General features: G+C 43.1%; 1 protein-coding gene across 6 annotated transcripts in view; it reads left to right on the forward strand.

Moving 5' to 3' along the window:
- The window catches only part of LOC111962396 (multiple C2 and transmembrane domain-containing protein 2), a 264113-nt gene extending 241344 nt beyond the window's left edge, over positions 1 to 22769 (forward strand). For all 6 annotated transcript variants that reach the window (XM_023985455.2, XM_023985457.2, XM_023985456.2 and 3 more), the window contains 6 exons: positions 8375 to 8494; positions 9978 to 10019; positions 14824 to 14933; positions 15122 to 15231; positions 19281 to 19378; positions 21609 to 22769. In XM_023985455.2, the coding sequence (XP_023841223.1) occupies positions 8375 to 8494; positions 9978 to 10019; positions 14824 to 14933; positions 15122 to 15231; positions 19281 to 19378; positions 21609 to 21668 (540 nt within the window). In that variant the 3' untranslated portion in view covers positions 21669 to 22769. The remainder of the gene's footprint in view (positions 1 to 8374; positions 8495 to 9977; positions 10020 to 14823; positions 14934 to 15121; positions 15232 to 19280; positions 19379 to 21608) is intronic.
- Positions 22770 to 23036: the final 267 nt, after the last annotated feature.

The following is a 23036-nucleotide window of genomic DNA, read 5'->3' on the forward strand; positions in this document are numbered from 1 at the left end:
GMTTTAGACATCATTTGACAGCCTGTGAAATGCTGATTGCCTCACATCACAGAATGTAAAGATGGTATTTGATGAATGTTTGATGCGATGCAGCTGTAAACACAGTTGGCAGCTTCCAAGGCTGCTTTTTTGGGCTGATAGACTCCTTGTCTCCCAGATGAGAGCAGGARAGGGTCAGATCTGGATCCAGTGGTCCCGGGGGACCACCTGTGAGGTGTCGCTGCACCCGCCCCCCTCCGCGGCGGCCGGGGCTATTACCCAGAATACCAGGACGGCCAGGATCAAAGGCATAATCAGCGCTGTTATAATTATTCTATTTAACACAGTCCCCCAAAATGACATGTTTGGTGAGCACTGATCTGCCCCGTTTTGGTTTACTGCAATGCAGTAATGCAGTATGTATGACCAGAAGAGTGTGAMAGGAGTGTAAAGTCAAACTGCGTAAGTGCCTGAGAAACTTCCTCTTGTTCCTTTCTCTGCATCTGCTTTCTTTCTGTTTAAAAAGTTGGAGGACTGTGTGTGGCTCGGCTGGCTGGCCTTAAAGGAGTGGGTTCTTGCAGTCTCAGGGGGTTACACTCTTAAACTCTATGGCTGTGGGAGTTCTCACAGAGTTTGCAGTGGGAATYTGGCAGGGAGGGAGAGGGAGACAGCCCTTGATGGTGATGTGTGTGCATGATTTAGAAAGTAGTCTGAGATGTATTAATTATTAAAGAATAGGATATTAGTATCTGGAAACATTAAGCGATGCCTTCTTTAAAAAAGAAAAATCAGTATTGTTGTTATTGAGTCGCCATAGTGGATTGCAGTGTGTCAGTTGACAGGTCTTGGGGCTAGCTGGTAACTGTAACCTTGAGACGCTTCCTCCTATAATACAGAGAGCCTTTCTCTGGCAGACAGTTGTCCTCTTTCAATTAGAGCGCTAAAATAACATATTTCCTTCAAAATAATAAACATTATATTCAAGTTTATTGGCTTGTATTGTTTATTGGCTTGTATTGTGAAATATATTCATTTTCATTAACTTTTTGAAATATGATAAAGTGGCATGAAAGAGGATAAACAAGCCAGATGATGTTGCTATGATTAACACTGCAGCCCTCTGTGTTGGTGCATCCGCCGTGGTGCTTTGTCTCTGTGTCTGTAGCGGTTTTACAGTCCGGTCCAAAATTATTGGCACCCTTAGCAAAAAAAGAATGTATAAATAAATAATACAAATACTGATGCTCTATGCTCAAGAAAATTAATAATACAATTGCTCTGAGAAATGTCTTCTCTCAAAAAGATAGGGGTAGAATTATTAGCACCCCTGTTTTCAATACCTGACCTTGCGAGGATAACTACACTGAGGCTTTTTCTAAAATGATTTATCAGATTGGGGAACACACTGGGAGGGATCTTAGACCATTCCTCCATACAGAATCTTTCCAGATCCTTGATATCCTTTGTATGTGTTTATGGACTGCCCTGTTTAATTCAAACCACAGGTTTTCAATGGGGTTGAAGTCCGGAGGCTGAGATGGCCATTGCAAAATGTTGAATTTTGTGGTCAATTAACATTTTGGGGGGGATTTTGATGTGTGCTTGGGGTTATTGTCTTGCTGAAAGATCTACTTGCAGCCAAGTTTCAGCCTCCTGGCCGAGGCAACCATATTTTTGGCATACATGTCCTGGTACTGGGTAAAGGTCATGATGTCGTTGACCTTAAAAAGGGCCTCAGGACCAGTGGAAGCAAACATCAAAGCTCCAACACCATATTTTACAGTAATTATGGGGCTATTTTCTGCATATAAAACTTTATTTTGACGCAAAACCCACCACTGCTGTTCATGGCCAAAGAGCTTTATTTTCATGTCATCCTACCATAGCACCAGTTCCAATCCAAGTGCCAACGCCATTTAGCAAACTCCAGGCGTTTACATTTGTTGAATGACATGAAAATAGAGCTCTTTGGCCCTGTGGTGTGTGCTGTATCATAATGACTGCCTCTAACACGCTCACCACCTTCCCAGTCACAGAGGACACACCTCCCCAGGCGGCTGCTGCAGAGCCTGCGACCTGACCGCCCCTGTGTGTTGCTGTGACTGGGCAGGATTCGGCCCCGGCGCGCTAATGTGTCTGTGAGTCGAGCTGACAGGGAGGGAAGGGAAATAGAGTCCACGCCACTCCCTCCCTCCCCACCTCCTCGGGGGGAAAAGGCTCGCATGGCGGATCTGTCACCCAGGAGGTCGTTCAGTGTTAACGCTCCCGACACGGATTAAACACTTGTGGCCAGTGCTGGAGCTTGGGGTCGGAGTGGCCACCACTGACAGGCACCACAGGGCCCCTGCTGACCACCCTGGTCCAACCCTGGTCCAGCCTCACTCCACCCTGCCTCCAGATATGCTCCAGCCTTGGCATGTGTCAGACAGGCAGGGAGACAACGGCCAGCACCGGTCTTGCAAAGAAATGCTAATGCCCTGCCTAGCGCTGCTGATCTTCTCTTGTCTTCCCTTCCCTTTGATAAAGAGCCCACTATTACTACTGTACCCTAGTACTGGCACCTAACTAGCCGCAGAATTTTCTTAGCTAACATGAATTGATTTGGAAACCTTCAATTTCCTTGTTTATTCATCATTATTCAGATAAACTAAATTAGATTCATAAATATTAAATTCATTTCCAGAGTAGTTGTTGGAATTTGATTCAAATTGATGGAGTTTAGATATGAATTTATTGTTAGATTTACTGTTGTTCCATGGCATACATTACTTAAAAGCCACTGTAGTAAGTAAAACAAGGGTTCCTTTAAAAAAATATATATATGGCCATGGATTATCAGAAACTCTTCTATGTATACCAATGGTTTATTTGTGTGAACTGTGTATACATTCTTTTGTGGAGCTTCTACAGCTGATATGGTCATGCTCAAGAGGGAGATGAGATTTCCCCTTTATCGCTCTCAGTAGAATGCAGCATCTCTCTCTTTTCTCTCCCTCTTTTTCTCTCTCGCTCTCCCTAGTCGATAAGACTTGAGCTGAGCATATTTGAAATATTTATTCAGCGTTAGCTCCGAGCACCATGGCTGCCCACACACTCTACCTGCCCTGCAGAGAAATCTTATCTGTGCTTCCTCTCTGCCTCCGACACCCCCTGAAAGCCTGTCCCCMTATTGGCCCGAGCTCACCACAAATTACATGTCTAATTTCTCTGCGTTTACAGATGCTTTAAAGCCTGCCGCCGACTAGCGTCCCCAACATCAGCCCTCAGCTAGACTCTCTGTTCCAGCCTGGCTGAAAAAAAGGCCTGCGTGAGCCGAGCATCCACTGGTGCCTTTGATTCATTATTAATCTCTTTTTTTTGTATTTTAATTTGAGGAAGCAATGCAGATTACTCCCACTGCCCTTGATTTCACCCAGAAAAGTACATCTATATCACGTTTATCCCCCGTTTACATTTTGGTATTTTGTACCGTCCCAAGAGCATGCATGGCATGCGCGCCACACACACACACACACACCACACACACACACAACACACACACACCCACCAACACACAACACACACACACACCACACACACACACACACACACACACACACACACACACACACACACACACACACACACACACACACACACACACACACACACACACACACACACACACACCCACCCCTGGAGCCTGTAGTCAGCCTTGTTAAACTTATTCAGTATGTTCATGTAATCTGGCATCCATCCACATCCCCACTGACTGACCCCATAATGCTGGTTGGCTTTCTTCTCTCCTCTCTCTGCTTGTTTTTCTCTTAGACAGTAGCTTTCCAAGCCAACCACAATATATGAGATGAACACAGAAGAGATAAAATTTTCCCATTAGAGCTGTTTTACAGTAGTATTGTATTGTATTTGTAATTACTGTGTCTCTTTATGCATGCTTAATGTCCGGTTAATGAGTGATACGCTATTGGTAATAATTGCTATAAATTGTAGGATTAAATATAATTCTCTATATCATCACATTTCATTAGTTGGCATATCAGTATATACTGTGGTATATGTTTACATGAAGCTGTGTAGAGTGCGGGTTTGGCAGACCTCCTGTCTAGTGTTAAGTCTGTCAGTCAGTGTCTGGTTGGTAGACTGGCCTCTCTCCCATTAATCAATTTGCAGGATGGTAGAAACTCTTGGAGAGGGCATCTTTGTCCTTTTGTTCCTGCTGCGGTCCTTCTCCCCTCTTGGGAGAGTGTGGGTGGTGTAGCTGCCATGCTTGCTCAGCTTTAAGAGTTATTTTATTCACACTTTTAATCGCTGAGTGCTTTATTATTAGGTGCTGGATTGTGCTGGCCAGGGGATCTGCATGAGAAGGCGCAGAATGCATTTACTGGAATCATATTAATGGCACTATAAAACAAATCTGTCAGCCTGTTGTTAACCCCGCTGGCAGAGTGGCGCTGCCCAGGGTCGGTCCTTCTCCAGGCGCTTACAGGTGGCTAAGGAGAGTACATCTCCATCACCTACTCCACCGCGCGCTAATAGTTTTATTAATTCATTATTTTCCCCCTAGACACCATATGCATTATCATGCAGGCATTTTTCAGCTAAATGGTGTTTGTCAAGGGAGGTTTCCTACATTAAAGACACTCCTCCCAGACATACTAACACTTGTTCAATTACAAGTCATTCATTATCCATTTCTGCTGTGTGGAAACGTACCTTTCAGGTAGATCATTAATTATTAGCTTCCCTGCTTTCTGTTTGTTGCTTTATGTCCTTTTGGTGAAATAAATGACTGCTTTACCGCCCATGTAACATATTAGTGTTGTAGTATTTTGGACATTAAGGTTCCTGTTGTCATGTGTAATTTGTAGCGGGATAAAAAAAAATACGGTAGGAAGGCTCTCAAGACTGAAATGAAATATAGCCCAACTTTGAGGCCAATTAAAAGGTGGATTATTTTCAATATAAATTTACACTTAAGCCTGACAGGTTGCACTTTGTCCACACTGTCCTTTAATCACTCACGCTTGGCGCTAATAAAACATAAACCACTTAGCGGGGAATTAGTTCCATCTCCATTTCACAGAAGCAGCAGAGAATGTGAGGAGACAGGAGAAAAATATACCTCTGCTCATTAATGAGGGATATCTGCCGGCTAAGAGGCAGCTCTGTGTGCCTGAGCGAAGGAATCCGAGAGGCTTTCCCAGATGTTCACAGTAAAATTTGTATTAGTGTTTAAAAACCGAGAGGGAGGAATTGAGAAGATATTTCTGACAGTTTTGGTTTATACCCTCATTTAGGCGCTCAGTTTATACAAAAGGCATTGTATTTCTCTAGGCTTTTATCTTGTCCACCAAGCCAGAGCGCGGTGAGCTGAAATTTGCATTAGTGGCCGATTATGAATACCTGTGACAGATTCTCTCTGCCGGCTCCCTGGGAGGAAATGAATTGGCTCCCTCTGTTGACTCGCACAGGAAGACAGAGACCAGGCAATTAGACTTTAGTGGTTTATGTAGCAGCTTTTGCAGGGAGGGCAAGGGGGTTCAACATTCCTGCTGGGCTCATGTCAGTTTCCAGGCAAATTTTATTCCTTTCTTTTTATTTTAAAGGGAAAACTCTGGATATGACAGTCTACCTGTCTGCCAGCCTGCTGAATTCCTGTGGGTTGAAAACAGTGTCGCTTTAGAATAGCCTCATGCGAATAGAGGTGACAACATATGACGTAGGTTATTCATAACCTAAAGGAGACATTTTGAAGCTACCTCCACACATCATGCATATTCATTTTTTTACCTTTAGGTTTTCCCACCAGTGTTAGTTGTCGCTGCATAATTCAACTAATTTGTTGTGGAGAAATTACAGTAACGTATTGTTCATATTAGGTCTTCACATCTTGGTTATCCCACCGTGTTTCTGCTTGTTCCTACACTTCACATTACTCAGATATTATTGAACGAAGCCTAGGGCTGTGAGGTACCCAGTGTTTACAGCATTACTCATGGTTCACGTTTCCCTGGTGGCAGTTTGAATCCATTGAACCTAGGCCTTGTGTGGCAGTAGGTAGACTGCCCCAGAGCCAGTAGGGCTGGAAACAGGCTGATATGACAAGACCAGTCTGCTGTTTACAGGGCTCAAATGGAGGCCTGAAGGCCCCACCGGTTCACATCCTGTCTCAGGACTAAGTCAAACATATTTTTACTGTAACAAGCCCCCAGCAGTCCACACTCAGACTGCACAGCATGCTATTGTAGTGAGCTATTGGAGTACAGGCATCCCAATTCTCATTTCATTGGGTGTTCTAAGTTACTAGGTTTGTTTTCTTTCAGCCTTTTGGTTAAGTTCCTCCTCTCATGAAGACAAAGTTTAAGAAAAGAGGAGTTTTTGAACCTTTCAAAGATTAAATAGTATTTTATCCCCAGGTGGTAAGGGTAGGCACCCACACAGCTTCAAGTTCCTTGGAGTCCACATCACCAACAAACTATTATGGTCCAAATACACCAAGACAGTCGTGAAGAGGGAGACTGAAAAGTTTTGGTATGGTCCCCAGATCCTCAAAAAGTTATACAGCTGCACCATCAAGAGCATCCTGACTGGTTGCATCACCGCCTGGTATGGCAACTGCTCGGCATCCAACCGTAAGGCGCTACAGAGGATAGTGCGTACAGCCCAGTACATCACTGGGGCCCAGCTTCCTGCCATCCAGGACCTCTATACCAGGTGGTGTCAGAGGAAGGCCCTAAAAATTGTAAAAGACTCCAGCCACACAAGTCATAGACTGTTCTCTCTGCTACCGCACGGAAAGCAGTACGGGAGTACCACGTCTAGGTCCAAAAGGCTGCTTAACAGCTTCTGCCCCCAAGCCATAAGACTGCTGAACAACTAATCAAATGGCTACCCGGACTATTTGCATAGACCCCCTTTTTTTACGCTGCTGCTACTCGCTGTTTATTATCTATGCATAGTCACTTTACCCCTATCTACAGTACATGTACATATTACTTATTACTCGACTAACCGGTACCCCCGCACATTGACTCGGTATCAATACCGAGTCAATAATATCAGTATATAGCCACGTTATTTTATTGTGTTACTTTTTTAAACTTTAGTTTATTTAGTATTTTTATGACTCTTATTTTCTTAACTGCATAGTTGGTTAAAGGCTTGTAAGTAAGAATATCATGGTAAGGTCTACACGCGCATGTGACAAATAAAATTTGATTTGATTTGATTTATAGAATGGCGTATAGCCATTACAAAAGAAAAAAATGCCAGAAATGGGTAACGCCAAGTGTTACACAGTAATAGATTTAGACTAAACTTGGAGGACTTTTTTATTTCTTCACGTCAACTGGCTAGTGCGCTCCTCCTTACACATAGTGGATAATTCCAGCTAGAGCCAGACTCATTAGGCTGTCACTAAATGGGTTTAAATGCAGCCGTCCAATTAGTGCTCTGCTGTGAAGTGCAGTGGGTGTTGTTCGCTGTTCTTAGCGCCGCTCCTTTACAGAATTATGAGGGATTACTCATTCAGTGTGATCCATCTTATTTCTACCAGGGGTCTTGGCTTTTCTCACTATCATCGCTGTGGAGAGGTAAACGTTGCAAATGCTTCTCCAGTTGCCATATGCGCCTTGTCACAGTCAGACAGCCCAAATGCTTCCCAATCTAAGAGGGTTAGATATGCTGTATAAGAGACAGCCTACCCTTGTCAGACTTTCTGTTCTGCAGAAAGGGACACTGCCAGCACATGTTATCTCTGTAAATAAATTGGATTTTGGAATATTAAAAATCCTTCCCAAAGGTCTCTTACTTCCCAGCCACTAAGAGGGGGCTCTGATGCTGTATAGCAGTGATCATCAACTAAATTCAGCCGCAGGACGATTTTTTTCTTGAGCGGATGGTCAGGGGACCAGAACATAATTACAAATCATTTGTAGACTGCAAATTGACCACAAGAAGCCCAAACAGATATAATATTTGACTAAAACATAATATTTCAAACCTTGCTTACATTTGTATATGATCACATATATCTCTCTGTTATGCGTGGGAATATCTTGAAGCCGATTTGATGGTGTTTTTACAGTCTTTTATGTCCAACAATGAAAAAAACATTGTGCTCAGAAAACTCTGGCCGCCAGTTGGGGTACCCTGCTGTATAGTGTAGTGGCGTAGCTTTGCAGTCTGCTGTGTTGTTCATGTGGCTTGGGTGGTGGGTAAACCCATTGTTTGTTTTGAGTGGTGAATGCTGGGATGTGGGAGGAGGACATTGTGTCCGTGACGTCTGGGCTTGAGTTCTGGCCCATGTTGTATGAGGGCAGTGCCACCCGCCGTGCTGTATCCGTGTTGTTCATGAGTCTCACCCTCTCCCACCCTGTCCTTCCTGTCCTTCCAGATCTTCATAGTGACGGTGTGGGCCTGGGAGCTCTTCATGCTGCCTCTCTTCCTGCTGCTGCTCATTGGCTGGAACTACTTCCAGATCACCACAGAGAGGATCAGCAGCAATCAGGACCTGGTGAGTGTCTCCTATACTGTACTGTACTCCATACAGCTCTGGTCTATACTACACATGTCACAGCAGCTCTTCATGTTTCTCCTGGCCCACTCACCGGTCAGGAGAATGCAGAGCTGAGCACCAACTCCCTCTGCTAGACTCTGTCACCCTCAGAACATAGACTTGCACTCCCACTACCTGAATTGAACTGCCCGCAATGCCCTACAATAATCAAGAGTTATCATGACACAAGGTGCAGACACCGGAGGCAGATGGTTGGAGTCTTACAATATTTAATAATCCAATAGGGTAAGGCAAGAGAATGGTCGTGGACAGGCAAAAAGGTCTACACCAGTTCAGAGTTCAAAAGGTACCGAAGGGCAGGCAGAATCAAGGTCAGGGCAGGCAGGATGATCAGGCAGGCGGGAAAGTAGTCCAGAGTCAGGCAGGGGTCAAAACTGGGAAGACTATCAAAAAGAGAATAGAAAAGGAGAACAGGAAAAACACGCTGGTTGACTTGACAAACATACAAGACGAACTGGCACAGAGAGACAGGAAACACAGGGATAAATACACTGGGGAAAATAAGCGACACCTGGAAGGGGTGGAGACAATCACAGGGACAGGTGAAACAGATCAGGGCGTGACAAGAGTATGCTGTTACCATCATTTTTGCAAAGTATTAGCTGAATGTTTTATTTTACCATGTTTACCATGTTGATACCAATACAGTATTATTTCAGCATACAACATTGTATTGATGTTGTGTAGATACTGTTGTAGACAAAGTGCATTGAGTACATTCTCAAGATGGCACGGCTATCTCCTCTGTATCAAAGCCTAGGTTATGGAAATCAAGTCTCCTCTAGCCATGTCTGTAAAGGTTAATGCTGTTCACACTTCTCAATGCCCTCCAATTTCACTGTGTTGTAAGCCATCTCGACGGCCGGGGCCTTGGCCTGCAAACATCCCCTCCCTGCAGCAACGTCCCCATCCCCAACCCTAGCCCACTGATTGTGTTTGAGGCTGCTGGCAAAGATGCAGTCCCCGGGAAATGTTAAAGCCTGGATTCACCCTCATATCCAGTGTGGAGCCTCTTTCACCTCTCTGTGACCCTGTGCCCGGCAGTAACACAACCCTGTTCCCAGGCAATGTCACAGTGTGCACCATGCAGGGGTCAGGGATGACTTGATGTAAAGGGATCTAGGCAACAGCATCCAAATTAAATGTTTTTTTCCTCTTTCTGTTTTTCTGTTGTGTTTATGTTGTGAAGAAATTAGATTGCTTTGCTGTGACAGTGCTCTTGTGAGGAAGGCCCTCTTTCACCTCTCCTTTTGTGTGAGGTCACCCCTGTGATGCCGTCTCTATGGAAACAGGCCTCTCCCAATAGGGGTATATGTACTAGAGCAGAATTTCATTACTAGGTGTTTGTTCAAAATGCTCCAGTGCCCGCATGTGTCCCTGTCCATTTGAAAACACACTACCTCTCTCCATTCTCTTGTAGGTGAACATGAACATGACCGATGATGAGGAGGAAGATGAGAAGGTATTTTATTTCCTTTATTTTGGACTATTCTATAGTATATTCTGTATGCCAGTTGTACAAGTTCTAGTTGGGACTTTTGCATAGTTTCACTGGAAATCCTTGTCTTTACCCAAGAATAGAACATTTCATGCATTCAAAATAGACAGAATGTAGGTAAACAGTAATAGCATGTGAACAAACACATTTCCTTCAGCACCTGCAGTCTATTTCATTGAGTATTCAGTATCACTACAAATGTGCTCTGCCGCAGTGTCCCAGCCCTTTTAAACTCCAAATCTGCGTTAGACTGCATCATTAATTGAAGTTTGTCTGTCATTGGAGATATTAGCAGCAAGTGAAGATTTTCTCACTAGACTTTTCTAAATGGGATGGTTACTATGAGATTAACCTTTTCCCTACAATAACAACTGAGGCTAAGAGCATGTACTTACTGTTCTATCAAGATTATCAGTCGCTTAAATAATTGGATCTCTATATTCATAATGAGGCCTTATTTATAATTTTTCATCTGAACTTGATAATACCAAAACAATTATTTTAATGCCTGTCCACCAGTGGAGGTTCAATTTATTCCATTCCAGCCATTACAATGAGCCCATCCTCCTATAGCCTCCACTGCTGCCCACACCAAAAGAAGAAGACAAAAGTGTCATGTCTTCTCCTCCTTGTTCCTCTTATCTAGACATTTCCCTTCATTTTAGTTAGGAGAGGCAAGAGTTAATGGGATGTGTATTATTGCTTTATGGTGGAGAAGTGGGGAAGTGTGGAGCTGCTGCAAAGCCTCCAAGCAATGACCCCTCTGCAGTGCGTCTGGGCCAAGGAATCATATCCATAATGTGCTTAATATATTCTGTTGTGATGACCGGGGGCTACCATCATCTACGGAGAGGAACACCCTCTGCTAAAAAACAGGCCTGTCCTCCAAATCCTGTCTGAAAGCACAGGCTAATTCGTGGTATGTGTGCATACACATAATACAGCTTACGCTTAGTTGCACTGCGTTTGTAATCATAGCTTAGAAAAGATAACCCAGTCCCCAAACAAATAGTAATGATATGACAAGTGTGTGTTTGTATGAATAGTGAATGAGGATGTACTGCTTTTGTTGCTTTTAATACTTCTACTACTGAATAGGATCATTAGTAGCAGGTCTTTATAATTTCACTCAACCTCAACGATTTGGCTTTTTTGTATTTTTATTCTGTTTGTTTTCTCCTTTAGATTAAAAAATAAGTATGTTTTTAAAAAGCAGGGAGTAGATTTTTCCAAATACATGTCCATGTGTTGTGGAGCTCAGTGTAACGGCTTAAACCAAATCATTCTTGTTCCTTGAAGTCCTCTCTGAAAGGTTTAACGTGAGCCCACTAAGCCCATTCACACTCTGTGAAAATGAAATATCTGCTTTCATTGACTAATTAAGAAGTTGCCTGTGTTTGTTTTAAGATGTCAGCTTTAATTTAAAGTGGCTTATTTGAAAGTCGTGTTATGGTTTTGCTGTCACTTAAATGTGATATCATGCAGACAGACCAAGCAATGTAGCTTTACACTTCATATCAAAGTGCTCTTTCAAACTATTTGGGGTTAAAGAGTGATCAGTGTTAAATTTCATGACTTCAAACGCACAATTTTTTTCTTGTAGTCCTTTCGCTAAGAAGTGAATAAAGGCTATTCCCTCTGAGAAGGTTACCATTGCCACTCAAATGTTTTTTTCCCTGTTTTCCCCTGGAGGAAGGAGATATGTAAACTTCCGATAGAGCAGTTGGAATGTGAGAGCATGACGTTAAAGAGAGACGAAAGGCCTGGCTACGTTACATCAGGATAATACACAACAGATCTCTCTCTGTGAACAAATCTGTCCTCAGGGAAAAAGACAGCTTACAAATGATGTGTGGCCAAAGTGACTTCCCTTTGGCCTTAGGTATCAATTGTGTAGATGGACAATATTTATTAAATAACATTAAAAAAACTAGAAAAGCAAAACAAGCCCATAGATCTCCACCACAATGAACAGAGAAGATAAAACAGGTCTTCTATGGCCTCTGGCTGGTATGGCTGGTACAGGGTAAATAGGGGGGAGTGTTGCTCCTCAAGCACTGCCCAGGGGAGCAGGGGGTTGGGTAGGTGGGTTGAGGGGGTTGAGGGGGTGACAGACTGAGCTGAAGGGGTGCTTTCCCTTACCCCCTCAGACCCTAGTCACCACTGGGTCACCTTCAGCACACCAGCCAGACAGACTGCTGATGTCATAGTCAGTGATGTGCATTATGGGAGGTATGTAACACGTACTGCCTCTGGGAGCTGCTCACTCCTCACACGTTTGTTTGTGTATCCATTTGTTTGTTAGCTCATTTTAATATCATAAAAGAATCCATGTCAAAATCACAGGTGTTTTACATTAAGATTAACGTTTCTCTTCTTTGTGGAATAAGTCACTAGAAAATATTCAGTCAAGCTTTGAATGAATATTCAAATTTGATTCCATTTATTCAAATTAAAGCAATGTTAAATGAACTTTTTTCAGCAGTTTATTATGCCCCACATGCCTGTGAAACCACATTTTCTATTTACCTTTGTGCAAGAGATCAAATCTGTTCCCTTTAAAAGGTATAGCTTTTACAATTTTATCTGAAATGAGAATATGATTTGACACAGGTTTCCTAATCAGTACACATTTATGATTTATGTGGTCCATCCCCACCAGTATACCCATCCCTTTCACTTCAAAGGAAGCCATTTTATTTATTTTTGTTTACCAGCAGCACAGAACAATTTTGTAGGCGGTTAAAAGGGAAAATGAACGAAGATAAATAATATCATCAAATGAGTGATGTAGTAAAGGACTTCCAATGTTCATCACTAAGGAGATGGAGGACTTCAAGGGAGATGAAAGGTGATAATCATGAGAGCGTATTGATGCATACTTTAAAGTACATATCATTTGGATAATTTTTTTTCAAATGAAACCTCAATTATTATTATTATTATTATTGTTTATTTTTCTTCGCCTAAGTCATCTTTGCCTACATCTACCTTGTGCACACAGTCCTATCTGTTCTAAATAAGAGTTCATATCAGATTTTATCAGATTTGAATCCTAATTCATGTTTAGGGGGTCTTAATCAATTTTAGATAGGCTCAGATTCCCTTTCATATCTCTAACTGATGAGGCTCCATATCCAGTGAGCTCTCATTTCCCCGTGCGCAGCTCTCTGTCCATCAGGAGCACACAGACATGGATCTTAATGGCTTTTAGCAAGCACAAACAGTTTCCTCTGCTGTGACTCAGAGCTCAGGAGAAAGAGCTAAATTAACACCTAATGTGAAGTAAATTATATGCATTCTGCATTCACATTAGACTGAGGTTGGAGTTTTTTTTTGTCTCGCTGCAGACAGTGTCTCTTCTATTAAACAATGATACATAGGATGATACGCTTCAGTACTATCCTTCCCTCTTTTGTATGACACTATGGGATAGTAATCTCTTCTATAGGAAAATAGGCTACAGTATATCCCTCCCTCTCTATTGTATCATACTATGGGATAATAATCTCTTCATGGATCTCTGAGAGAGCATATTTGAGATATTTCCAGCGGCCTGGTGGGAATTGCTCTCTTCCTGTGGTTGTTGTGGAGGAGACTGGGGACTGACAGTGGGGAGTCTCGCTGCTCTGTGCTGCCTGGCGGACAGCGTGTTTTCCCAGGGGCTGCCTCATGAGACTCTGATAAAAGCATTCTGTCTGGACACTGTCACTGAGACCAGGCTGTGGCTGGAACTGCCTTCTAACACAAACATATAGACATCCTCAAGCCTCCTGTTAGACTCCATCAGATACCTCCCCTCTCTCTCCCTCGCTCTTCTCTGTCATCATTCCTGTCATTATGTCCTCCTTTTGATGTGAGTCTTCTCAGCCCTCTTTAGCTTGCATTACTGGTGTTATCATCTCCAGCCTCTCCTTCTGGAAAGCTTCCCAGCGCTGCTTCTCCTCTGCTGTTAGCAGCACTCATCTGATCATGTCTAATTCAACTCAAGACAAGCCTGAGAATGTCCCAAAAAAATCCCCCCACACTGAAATTGACTGACACCTTCCCATACCATGTCCATCTGGTCTATATAAGATGTCTCCGTCATATCACAGCTTTTGCACGATGATATTTATGTATCAATATAAAATGAACACTATAACACTATATATACACTTTGTTGGTGATGAAGGTGGACATTGCCGTAGTCCATTCACATGATATGAGAGTTGTATATGAGTGAGAATACATCCAATGATTACAACCCTGCGCTCTGGGGTGGCTGAGCCACTTCTCCCTCACACACACAGAGAGGTGTGAGGACAGACCGACAAACAGACAGAGTATAGAGGTGGGTGGGATAGCACAGGCAGAACAAGTCCAAACCCGCTCTATGGAGACTTGTGGGATTGGACTCCCTTACAAGTTGCACCATACATCCTCTGTCTGCTCTTCCTGTCTGGGTCATCTGGCCTGCTGCCTGATTACTGATGGCCATTTTATGTCTTTCTCATCCTCCAGTTAATCTGTGATTTAGATGTAGAGTACTTCCATTGTTTGTGGCAGACAAAAGTGGAAATCTCAGTCATCCTCATGACAGGTTTTCAACATTGAATCTGCCTCATTTTCAAAAGCATAGTCTGAAGAGACATAGTTTGCTCATTATAGGCTATTCAATAGATCAATTACTCATGATAGCACAGCAGAGATAAACTGGGCTTTGTCTGCTTCCTCAAACAATTGACATACAGCACAGTAGACCTCATCAGTGCCTTTGTATTTTTAGGAATCAGGGAAAAAGGGACTGATGGACAAAATCCATATGGTCCAAGAGATTGTCATCACTGTCCAAAGCATTTTGGATGAAATTGCATGCATCGGGGAAAGAGTCAAGAAGTAAGTTTTACATTTAAAGTTTTGGAAATGTTTCATAACACATTACAGTATACTGGAGTTCAATATTCTCTGTAACAGTGGGTGTATACGGCTTTGGCTAGCAACTACATTATTGATTGTGCAGTATCTTGTATCCTCTTAGTCATAATGATATTCTGACTTTATTTGATGTAATATTTCATCCACAGCACATTCAACTGGTCTGTGCCCTTCCTGTCCTGCCTGGCCTGCTTGGTTCTCTTTGTGGCAACAGCAACTTTATACTACATCCCACTGCGCTACATTATCTTGATATGGGGTAAGTCAAATATACACCATTATTTGAATAATACATACTGTATTTTGGAATGGATAGCTTCCCCTTCTGCCAAACATTGTTGTAAAAAGACAATTACAGGGAATAGCACTTATATCCATTATCATTATAACATGTTCTTCATTGAAGTCATTTGAACATTCAGCCATCCTCACATCTCTGTAATGCCCAGAGCTCAGGCTGCTAGCTCCAGAGGCCCATTGTGCTCAGAGCTCACTCAGTGGGGGATGTAAGCAGACCAGTCTGAGGCTAGGCTCAGGGTCTGTGAGAAAACAAAGCCGAGCGGCAAGGTAGAGAGCATCATGCTGTATATAAAACAGGATGTCCTTGGGCAGTGTAGGCTCCTGGTGTAAACCCTCATTATCTGCTCCAGTCCTACAGAGGAAGACAGTCGTCTCAGCGGTCAGAGGGAAACAGACACTCCTCCTCCAGCTGTTAGCCCACAACTAACTGTACTTCCACACTGCCTCCAACACAATCAATACCAAAATCATATCAAACAACAGCACTGATACACTCTCCTGACTCCCCAGTTAACCCCCATCTCTGGTTGTAACGCAAGCCTTTCATGTAGTCTGCACACATTTAGGTCCTTAGGTTCTTTGTGTACACGTCGAGGTAAGCGCTGTAGCTAGCAGTGAATATATGGTCTCATTAGAACCTAGAGGTATCTGTTTGCTTTCTAGAAAGTGTGTGGAATGCAACCAAATGGGTGGAAATAACAGTATTGAAAATTAGATAAAGAATAAACCTATATGAATGGAAACATAAGAAATGTTTTGGTTGTTTGACTGATATGAAAAGGTGGTTGGGGGTGGAGTGGTGATAGGGGGAAGGGAGGTTGGTAATCTCTGCTCCGGGCTTTAGTACTGTATGTGTCCAAGGGGACCTGAGTCGCCCTTGGACACGGACTGAAATGTATGTTCTGCAGTCAGCCACCAGGCTCTGTTCAAAAGCTCTGATGGATCTTTGTGCTACTGTGCACCTGCTGCCTGCATTACAGCATTCTCTGTACTGTTGAGCTGCCAACATACAGTACCAGTCAAAAGTTTGGACATGCCTACAGTACTCATTCAAGGGTTTTTCTTTATTTTGACTATTTTCTACATTGTAGAATAATAGTGAAGACATCAAAACTATGAAATAACACATGGAATAATGTTGTAACCAAAGAATTGTTAAACAAATCTAAATATATTTTAGATTTTAGATTCTTCAAAGTAGCCACCCTTTGCCTTGATGACAGCTTTGCACACTCTTGCCATTCTCTCAACCAGCTTCACCTGGAATGCTTTCCCAACAATCTTGAAGGAGTTCCCACATATGCTGAGCACTTGTTGGCTGCTTTTCCTACACTCTGCGGTCCAACACATCCCATACCATATCAATTGGGTTGAGGTGGGGTGATTGTGGAGGCAGGTCTTCTGATGCAGCATTCCATCACTCACCTTCTTGGTCAAATAGCCTTTACACAGCCTGGAGGTGTGTTGGGTCATTGTCCTGTTGAATAACAAATGATAGTCCCACTAAGCGCAAACCAGATGGGATGGCGTATCACTGCAGAATGCTGTGGTAGCCATTCTGGTTAAGTGTGCCTTGAATTCTAAATAAATCACAGACATTGTCACCAGCAAAGCACCTCCACACCATCACACCTCTTCCTCCATGCTTCCCGGTGAGAACCACACATGCAGAGATCATCCATTCACCTACTCTGCGTCTCACAAAGACACAGCGTTTGGAACCTAAAATCAAAATTTTGGAGTCATCAGACCAAAGGACATATTTCCACCAGTCTAATGTCCATTGCTCGTGTTTCTTGGCCCAAGCAAGTCTGTTCTTCTTATTGGTGTCCTTTAGTAGTGTTTTTTTTGCAGCAATTCGACCATGAAGGCCTGATTCACGCAGTCTCCTCTGAACAGTTGATGTTGAGATGTGTCTGTTACTGGAACTCTGAAGTATTTATTTGGGCTGCAATCTGAGGTGCAGTTAACTCTAATGAACTTATTCTCTGCAGCAGAGGTAACTCTGGGTCTTCCTTAGCTGTGGCGGTCCTCATGAGGGCCAGTTTCATCATATCGCTTGATGGTTTTTGCAACTGCACTTGAAGAAACTTTCGAAGTTGTTGAAACTTTCTGCATTGACTGACATTCATGTCTTAAAGTAATGATGGACTGTGATTCCCTTTGCTTATTTGAGCTGTTCTTGAAATAATATGGAGTTGGTCTTTTGCCAAATCGGGCTATCATCTGTATACCACCCCTACCTTGTCACAACACAACTGATTGGCTCAAACGCATTAAGAAGGAAATAAATTCCACAGATTTACTTTTTACAAGGCACACCTGTTAATTGAAATGCATTCCCATTGACTACCTCATGAATTTGGTTGAGAGAATGCCAAGAGTGTTCAAAGCTGTCATCAAGGCAAAGGGTGGCTACTTTGAAGTATCTCAAATATAAAAATAAAAAAATTTAACACTTTTTTGGTTACTTCATGATTCCATATGTGCTATTTCATTGTTTTGACGTTTTCGCTATTATTCTGCAATGTAGGAAATAGTAAAATAAAGAAAAACCCTTGAATGAGTAGGTGTGTCCAAACTTTTGACTGGTACTGTATACACGACATATACAAAAGTATGTGGACACCCTTTTGAATTGGTCAATTTCAGCCACAACTGTTGCGGACAGGTGTATAAAATCAAGCACACCGCCATGCAATCTCCATAGACAAACATTGACAGTAGAATGGCCTTACTGAAGAGCTCAGTGACTTTCAATGTGGCACCGTCATAGGATGCCACCTTTCCAACAAGTCAGTTCGTCAAATTTCTGTCCTGCTAGAGCTGCCCCGGTCAACTGTAAGTGCTGTTATTGTGAAGTGGAAACGTCTAGTAGCAACAACGGCTTAGCCACGAAGTGGTAGGCCACACAAGCTCACAGAACAGGACCGGCGAGTGCTGAAGCGCATAGCGTGTAGAAATCGTCTGTCCTCGGTTCCAACACTCACTACCGAGTTCCAAACGACCTCTGGAAGCAACATCAGCACAAGAACTGTTCGTCGGGAAATTGTTTTCCATGGCCGAGCAGCCGCCCACAAGCCTAAGATCACCATGCGCAATGCCAAGCGTCAGCTAGAGTTATTGTCAAGCTTGCCACCAATGGACTCTGGAGCAGTGGAAAAATGTTCTCTGGAGTGAGAATCACGCTTCACCATCTGGCAGTCTGACGGACGAATCTGGGTTTGGTGGATACTAGGAGAACGCTACCTGCCCGAATGCATAGTGCCAACTGTAAAGTTTGGTGGAGGAGGAATACTGGTCTGGGGCTGTTTTTCATGGTTCGGGCCCCTTAATTCAAGTGAACAGAGATCTTAACGCTACAGCATACAATTACATTCTAGACGATTATGTGATTCCAACTTTGTGGCAACAGTTTGAGGAAGGCCGTTTCCTGTTTCAGCATGACAATGCCCCTGTGCACAAAGCGAGGTCCATACAGAAATGGTTTGTCCAGATCGGTGTGGCCTGCACAGAGCCCTGACCTCAACCCCATCGAACACTTTTGGAATGAACTGGAACGCTGACTGCGAGCCAAGCCTAATCGCCCAACATCAGTGCTTGTTGTGGCTGAATGGAAGCAAGTCCCAGCAGCAATGTTCCAACATATAGTGGATAGCCTTCCTAAGAAGAGTGCAGGCTGTTATAGCAGCAAAGGGTGGACCAACTCCATATTAATGCCCATGACTTTGGAATGAGATGTTCGATGAGCAGGTGTCCACATACTTTTGATCATGTAGTGTATTTTTATGATGATACATATCAATGCCCTGTCCATACAACCCCACCATCTTATTGATATACAGATTCAATTTAGTTCCTGGTGATCAATTTAATACCATCACAAGGTGCAATTTCTCATACAGCGGTGAAAGAGCTAGGGATGGGGTCGCAAGATTGTTTTCTCCTTGTAAAAATATGCAGGTCTCGATGACACCTTTATTTATTAATGTGTCCTTGTTTTCACAGGCGTTAACAAATTTACCAAAAAGCTACGCAGCCCGTATGCCATTGACAATAATGAAATACTGGATTTCCTCAAGAGGGTGCCTTCTGATGTTCAAAAGGTAAGGGTTCAATTTCACATACACATAGAGGGAGGGAATTCCCTGAAGATATCTGCATTATTTGCTCTAACAGTATTCTCAAGTGTTGGGGAAATATATCCTCTGGCTTTGTTTGATTATTAATGAACTCACGCGTTTAAAGCACCCCTGGCCCAATTATTTCTGGCGGTGGTTTGATTCAGTCGCCCCGTTGCCTGGATGGGGTCTGCTCTGATCTGTCCTCCGCCATATCGCTCCAGCCTTGTCCCTGATTAGCAGTTTTGTCTCTGTGATAAAAGCGCTGTGGCGACGGGGCCTGTGATTGGCCAGGGGCCGGCGGAGGGCCCCTGACGTCTGTGGCTGGTGTGACCAGCTCTGTGTCAGCTTAGACACTCTGACGTGGCCCCCGCCACATCAGGGTGGGGGAGTCAATTAATGTAGTCGTGAGACCTGGCCATCCTGCTGGCTGCCATATGTGATCATATATTAGCCATGGCTGATATGTCATTTGCCGTTACATCACAGGGCTGGTAGCAGATAGCTGCCAGGGCAGGGTGCTGTCGGGGTACGTGGTACTGGGTGTTCATACTGTTCTCTCTCTGTTCTGTTCTCTCACTGAGAGAGGCTGAGTGTGGGCAGGAAACGGAGCAGCAAACAGTGCCTTCCTCTCCCAGGTACAGTACTCCACAAACAGTATTCAGCTAGGATACGTGACTGTCTGGATCTAGAAAGACAATGAACCCCAGTCTCTTTCTCCACTGCCCCCTTGATGTTGTCACTCTGAGAGTTATTGCCAAATGTTCAGTGATGTTGGAGAGAAGCCTATGTGATTTTTTTGGCTGAGTAAGTTGGCAAAACAACAAGATGAATACATTTAGTTTTGCCATATTTTATGTCTCACATCTTTTATGTGACACATTGTTAAAGTTTTAAAAATGACTCCATTGGGACAATACTTTTTAGTCTAGTTTACAGATGAACTATGTCATGGATGATGGGTACATAACAAAACAAAACATTCATAATGACTCATCAGTAGGTAAAGTTTTGTGAATAATAATCTGCTGAACAAGACAAACACAAGAACCATAACAATAGTTATTACCTTAGAACTCCAACCCTTAGATAGGCCGAGGTATGGACACAGTCTAGCCATATTACAAAGGCTGGAAACAGGCTCCTGTCTCACAGCAAAATTACTTGGCAATTAGTGCCTGTGCAAATCTACAAAGCCCCCCCAAACCGGGACTTCTGACAGGAGCTTGTCTGTCCTGAAATAAGAAGCATCTGTTAGTTCTAACAGTTTCATGTTCTGATGCAGACGGCAGTCACTTTGTTCCCTCATTCATTCCATCTCCCATTCTAATAATCAGGGGTTGGTAATTAGTATGGATTCTCTACCTTGATTCAACAGAACCATGTTATTGTTGAAGCAACAACAAAAATGCTTTTGAAAGCATTTTTTCTTCAAACTTCATTTTGTCAAGTTTCTAAATCTTTTTCCAACTATCAATTATTGTTGTTTTGATTTATTTTTGGGGCCTGTTACTTTCACTAGAGACTACAAAAATTGGACAAAGATATTTTAGATACTTACAGTTTTTCAACCATTTGCCATAGTAAGTTCCAATTTGGAAGTTTAATTCTAGACTTTCAGCCTTGATTTCTGTTAGAAATACGTTTGGACATGTAGGAATCTGTGTAAATCTGAAATCTTTGATGTTGAGCATAATTCTGCAAACATAACTGAAAGGAAACTGGGGTTTAAAGTTAAAATGTCAAAGTGGCAGGTCTCTTTTCTCGGATGAAATCAAAGTCAACTTTTAGTTCCCATTGAAGCATGTAAATTTCGACATCCCATTGATGCCAGTTGCTACTCTAGTTAAGAAACCCCTGGCTGAGGCTATTCTTGGCTTCGTACAAAGTTTTCTCCGAAAGGACACAACTTGCAATGAGCGATTATGCAGTTTTACAACTCCCTTACTGGCAGGTCTTCTCAACAGTTGATGTCTGCTTCTAATATTGCGATTGTGGCGGAGGAGGGGGGAGTGCGCTGGTACGGAACCCTTGACTTCTCAAATCCTTCCTCCCTGTGATTAATCCCCTCTGCTCCTGTGTTTAAAAAATGATTCATTACAGGCAAGCCCGCCTCGCTTTCCCCTGCACCAGCTCTCCTCGGGGGAGCCATTACCGTGCGCTCCACTGAGCTCAGATTACCTGCCTCCGACCAAACTCCTGTTTGTTTTTACAGGTGCAGTACAGCGAGCTGAGAGCGCCCAGCGTCCAGAGCCCGCCACGGAGGAGAAGGTAAGCCCCTCGGACATGCTGGATGAAAGGCCTGGGCTCCTTTTGAAAATGGCACGGCCCAGTCCGCTACGATGGCAACGCTCCAGTGCCAGCAGAACCTGCGACCCCTCACCGCCTGCTCCCCCCTCTCCCGTGCCCCCTGCTGTGGGGGTGCAGTCAGCCGCTCTCCCGTTTGTGTGTCTGCCACCCCCCTGACAGGGGCTGTGCACTGCACCGGCTAGGGAGGCAGCACATGGAGCTGTCAATCACAGAGCCAGAGACGCCGTCTGCCCGCATCCATTCATGCATTTTAGAAAAAGAATGAGAGCTAGAAAGTTTGGTTTAACTCAGACCTCTGCTGTTTGGCTTTTATTGGTTTGAGTAGTAAAACTGAACCGCTGCAATGCTTTGAATCATTTACATTTTATTTTCATATAAGGGCAAATTGGTAAATGTAATACTGTAGGTGTGCTAAATCCAGTTAACACTTTGTACTTACATTCCTACCAATTTAAATTGATCTCTCAAATATAGACTTTAGGTAAAGTATTACGGGCATTCATTTTTGTATTTTTATGGCTCTCTTTTTATGTAGGCCGATGCTCATAACTGTTTATTACAAAGCCTTTTTATATTCAAGGTGCATATAATTATTTTAATTTGTAAAATCAACTCTGTACAATCCCTTTGATCAAATATTTTGTATTATGAAGAATTTATTTTCTGAACAGATTCAAAGATAAGTTAGACACATGTAACTTTGATACTCTAGTGCAACTTCTCACGTTTCCTGTTTTGATGTCTTCTTATTTGTCAATTCTCAAATGAAAATGTGATGAATTGTAAAACCTAGAAAAATCCAATCTCAAACTGTAGTTGTTCCACAATGATTTTCTTCCTAACTGCACTGGGAATGGATTACACCACTTCTCTCCCTGAATACACAGTAAATACATCTGATTACACAACACACCCATTGGAACAGAGCTCATGCATCGGCCACCGCTGTGCCTTGGTTACCGAGCTCACATCAAAGCCCTGTATATTGGTCCGGTGCAGTGGCTAATGCAGTGCTTTTGTTGCCTTCTCACAATAAAAGGGTCCAAATGAGCGGGCGCTCATCTCACAGAGAGTACTCTTCATCTTCAGCACTTAATGCTTCACGTTTCCACTAAAATCACCTCAACTACCAAATGTTGGCTACACACACGGAATAGTCTTTCTCTCCATGATGGAGTTCCTGGAAGAGTAACATATGCTTCCTACTCCATCAGACATAATCCTCAGAGGGTCTTTCACGGTTTACTTTGAGGCATCTTCAAATTATTCACAACGATTAGCCTCAAACATTGATGTGATGTTACTTAGAGATGATTATTGGTGTGTTTAGAAG

The sequence above is a fragment of the Salvelinus sp. IW2-2015 genome, linkage group LG4q.1:29 (genome assembly GCF_002910315.2).
Source record: "Salvelinus sp. IW2-2015 linkage group LG4q.1:29, ASM291031v2, whole genome shotgun sequence".
NCBI lineage: Eukaryota > Metazoa > Chordata > Actinopteri > Salmoniformes > Salmonidae > Salvelinus > Salvelinus sp. IW2-2015.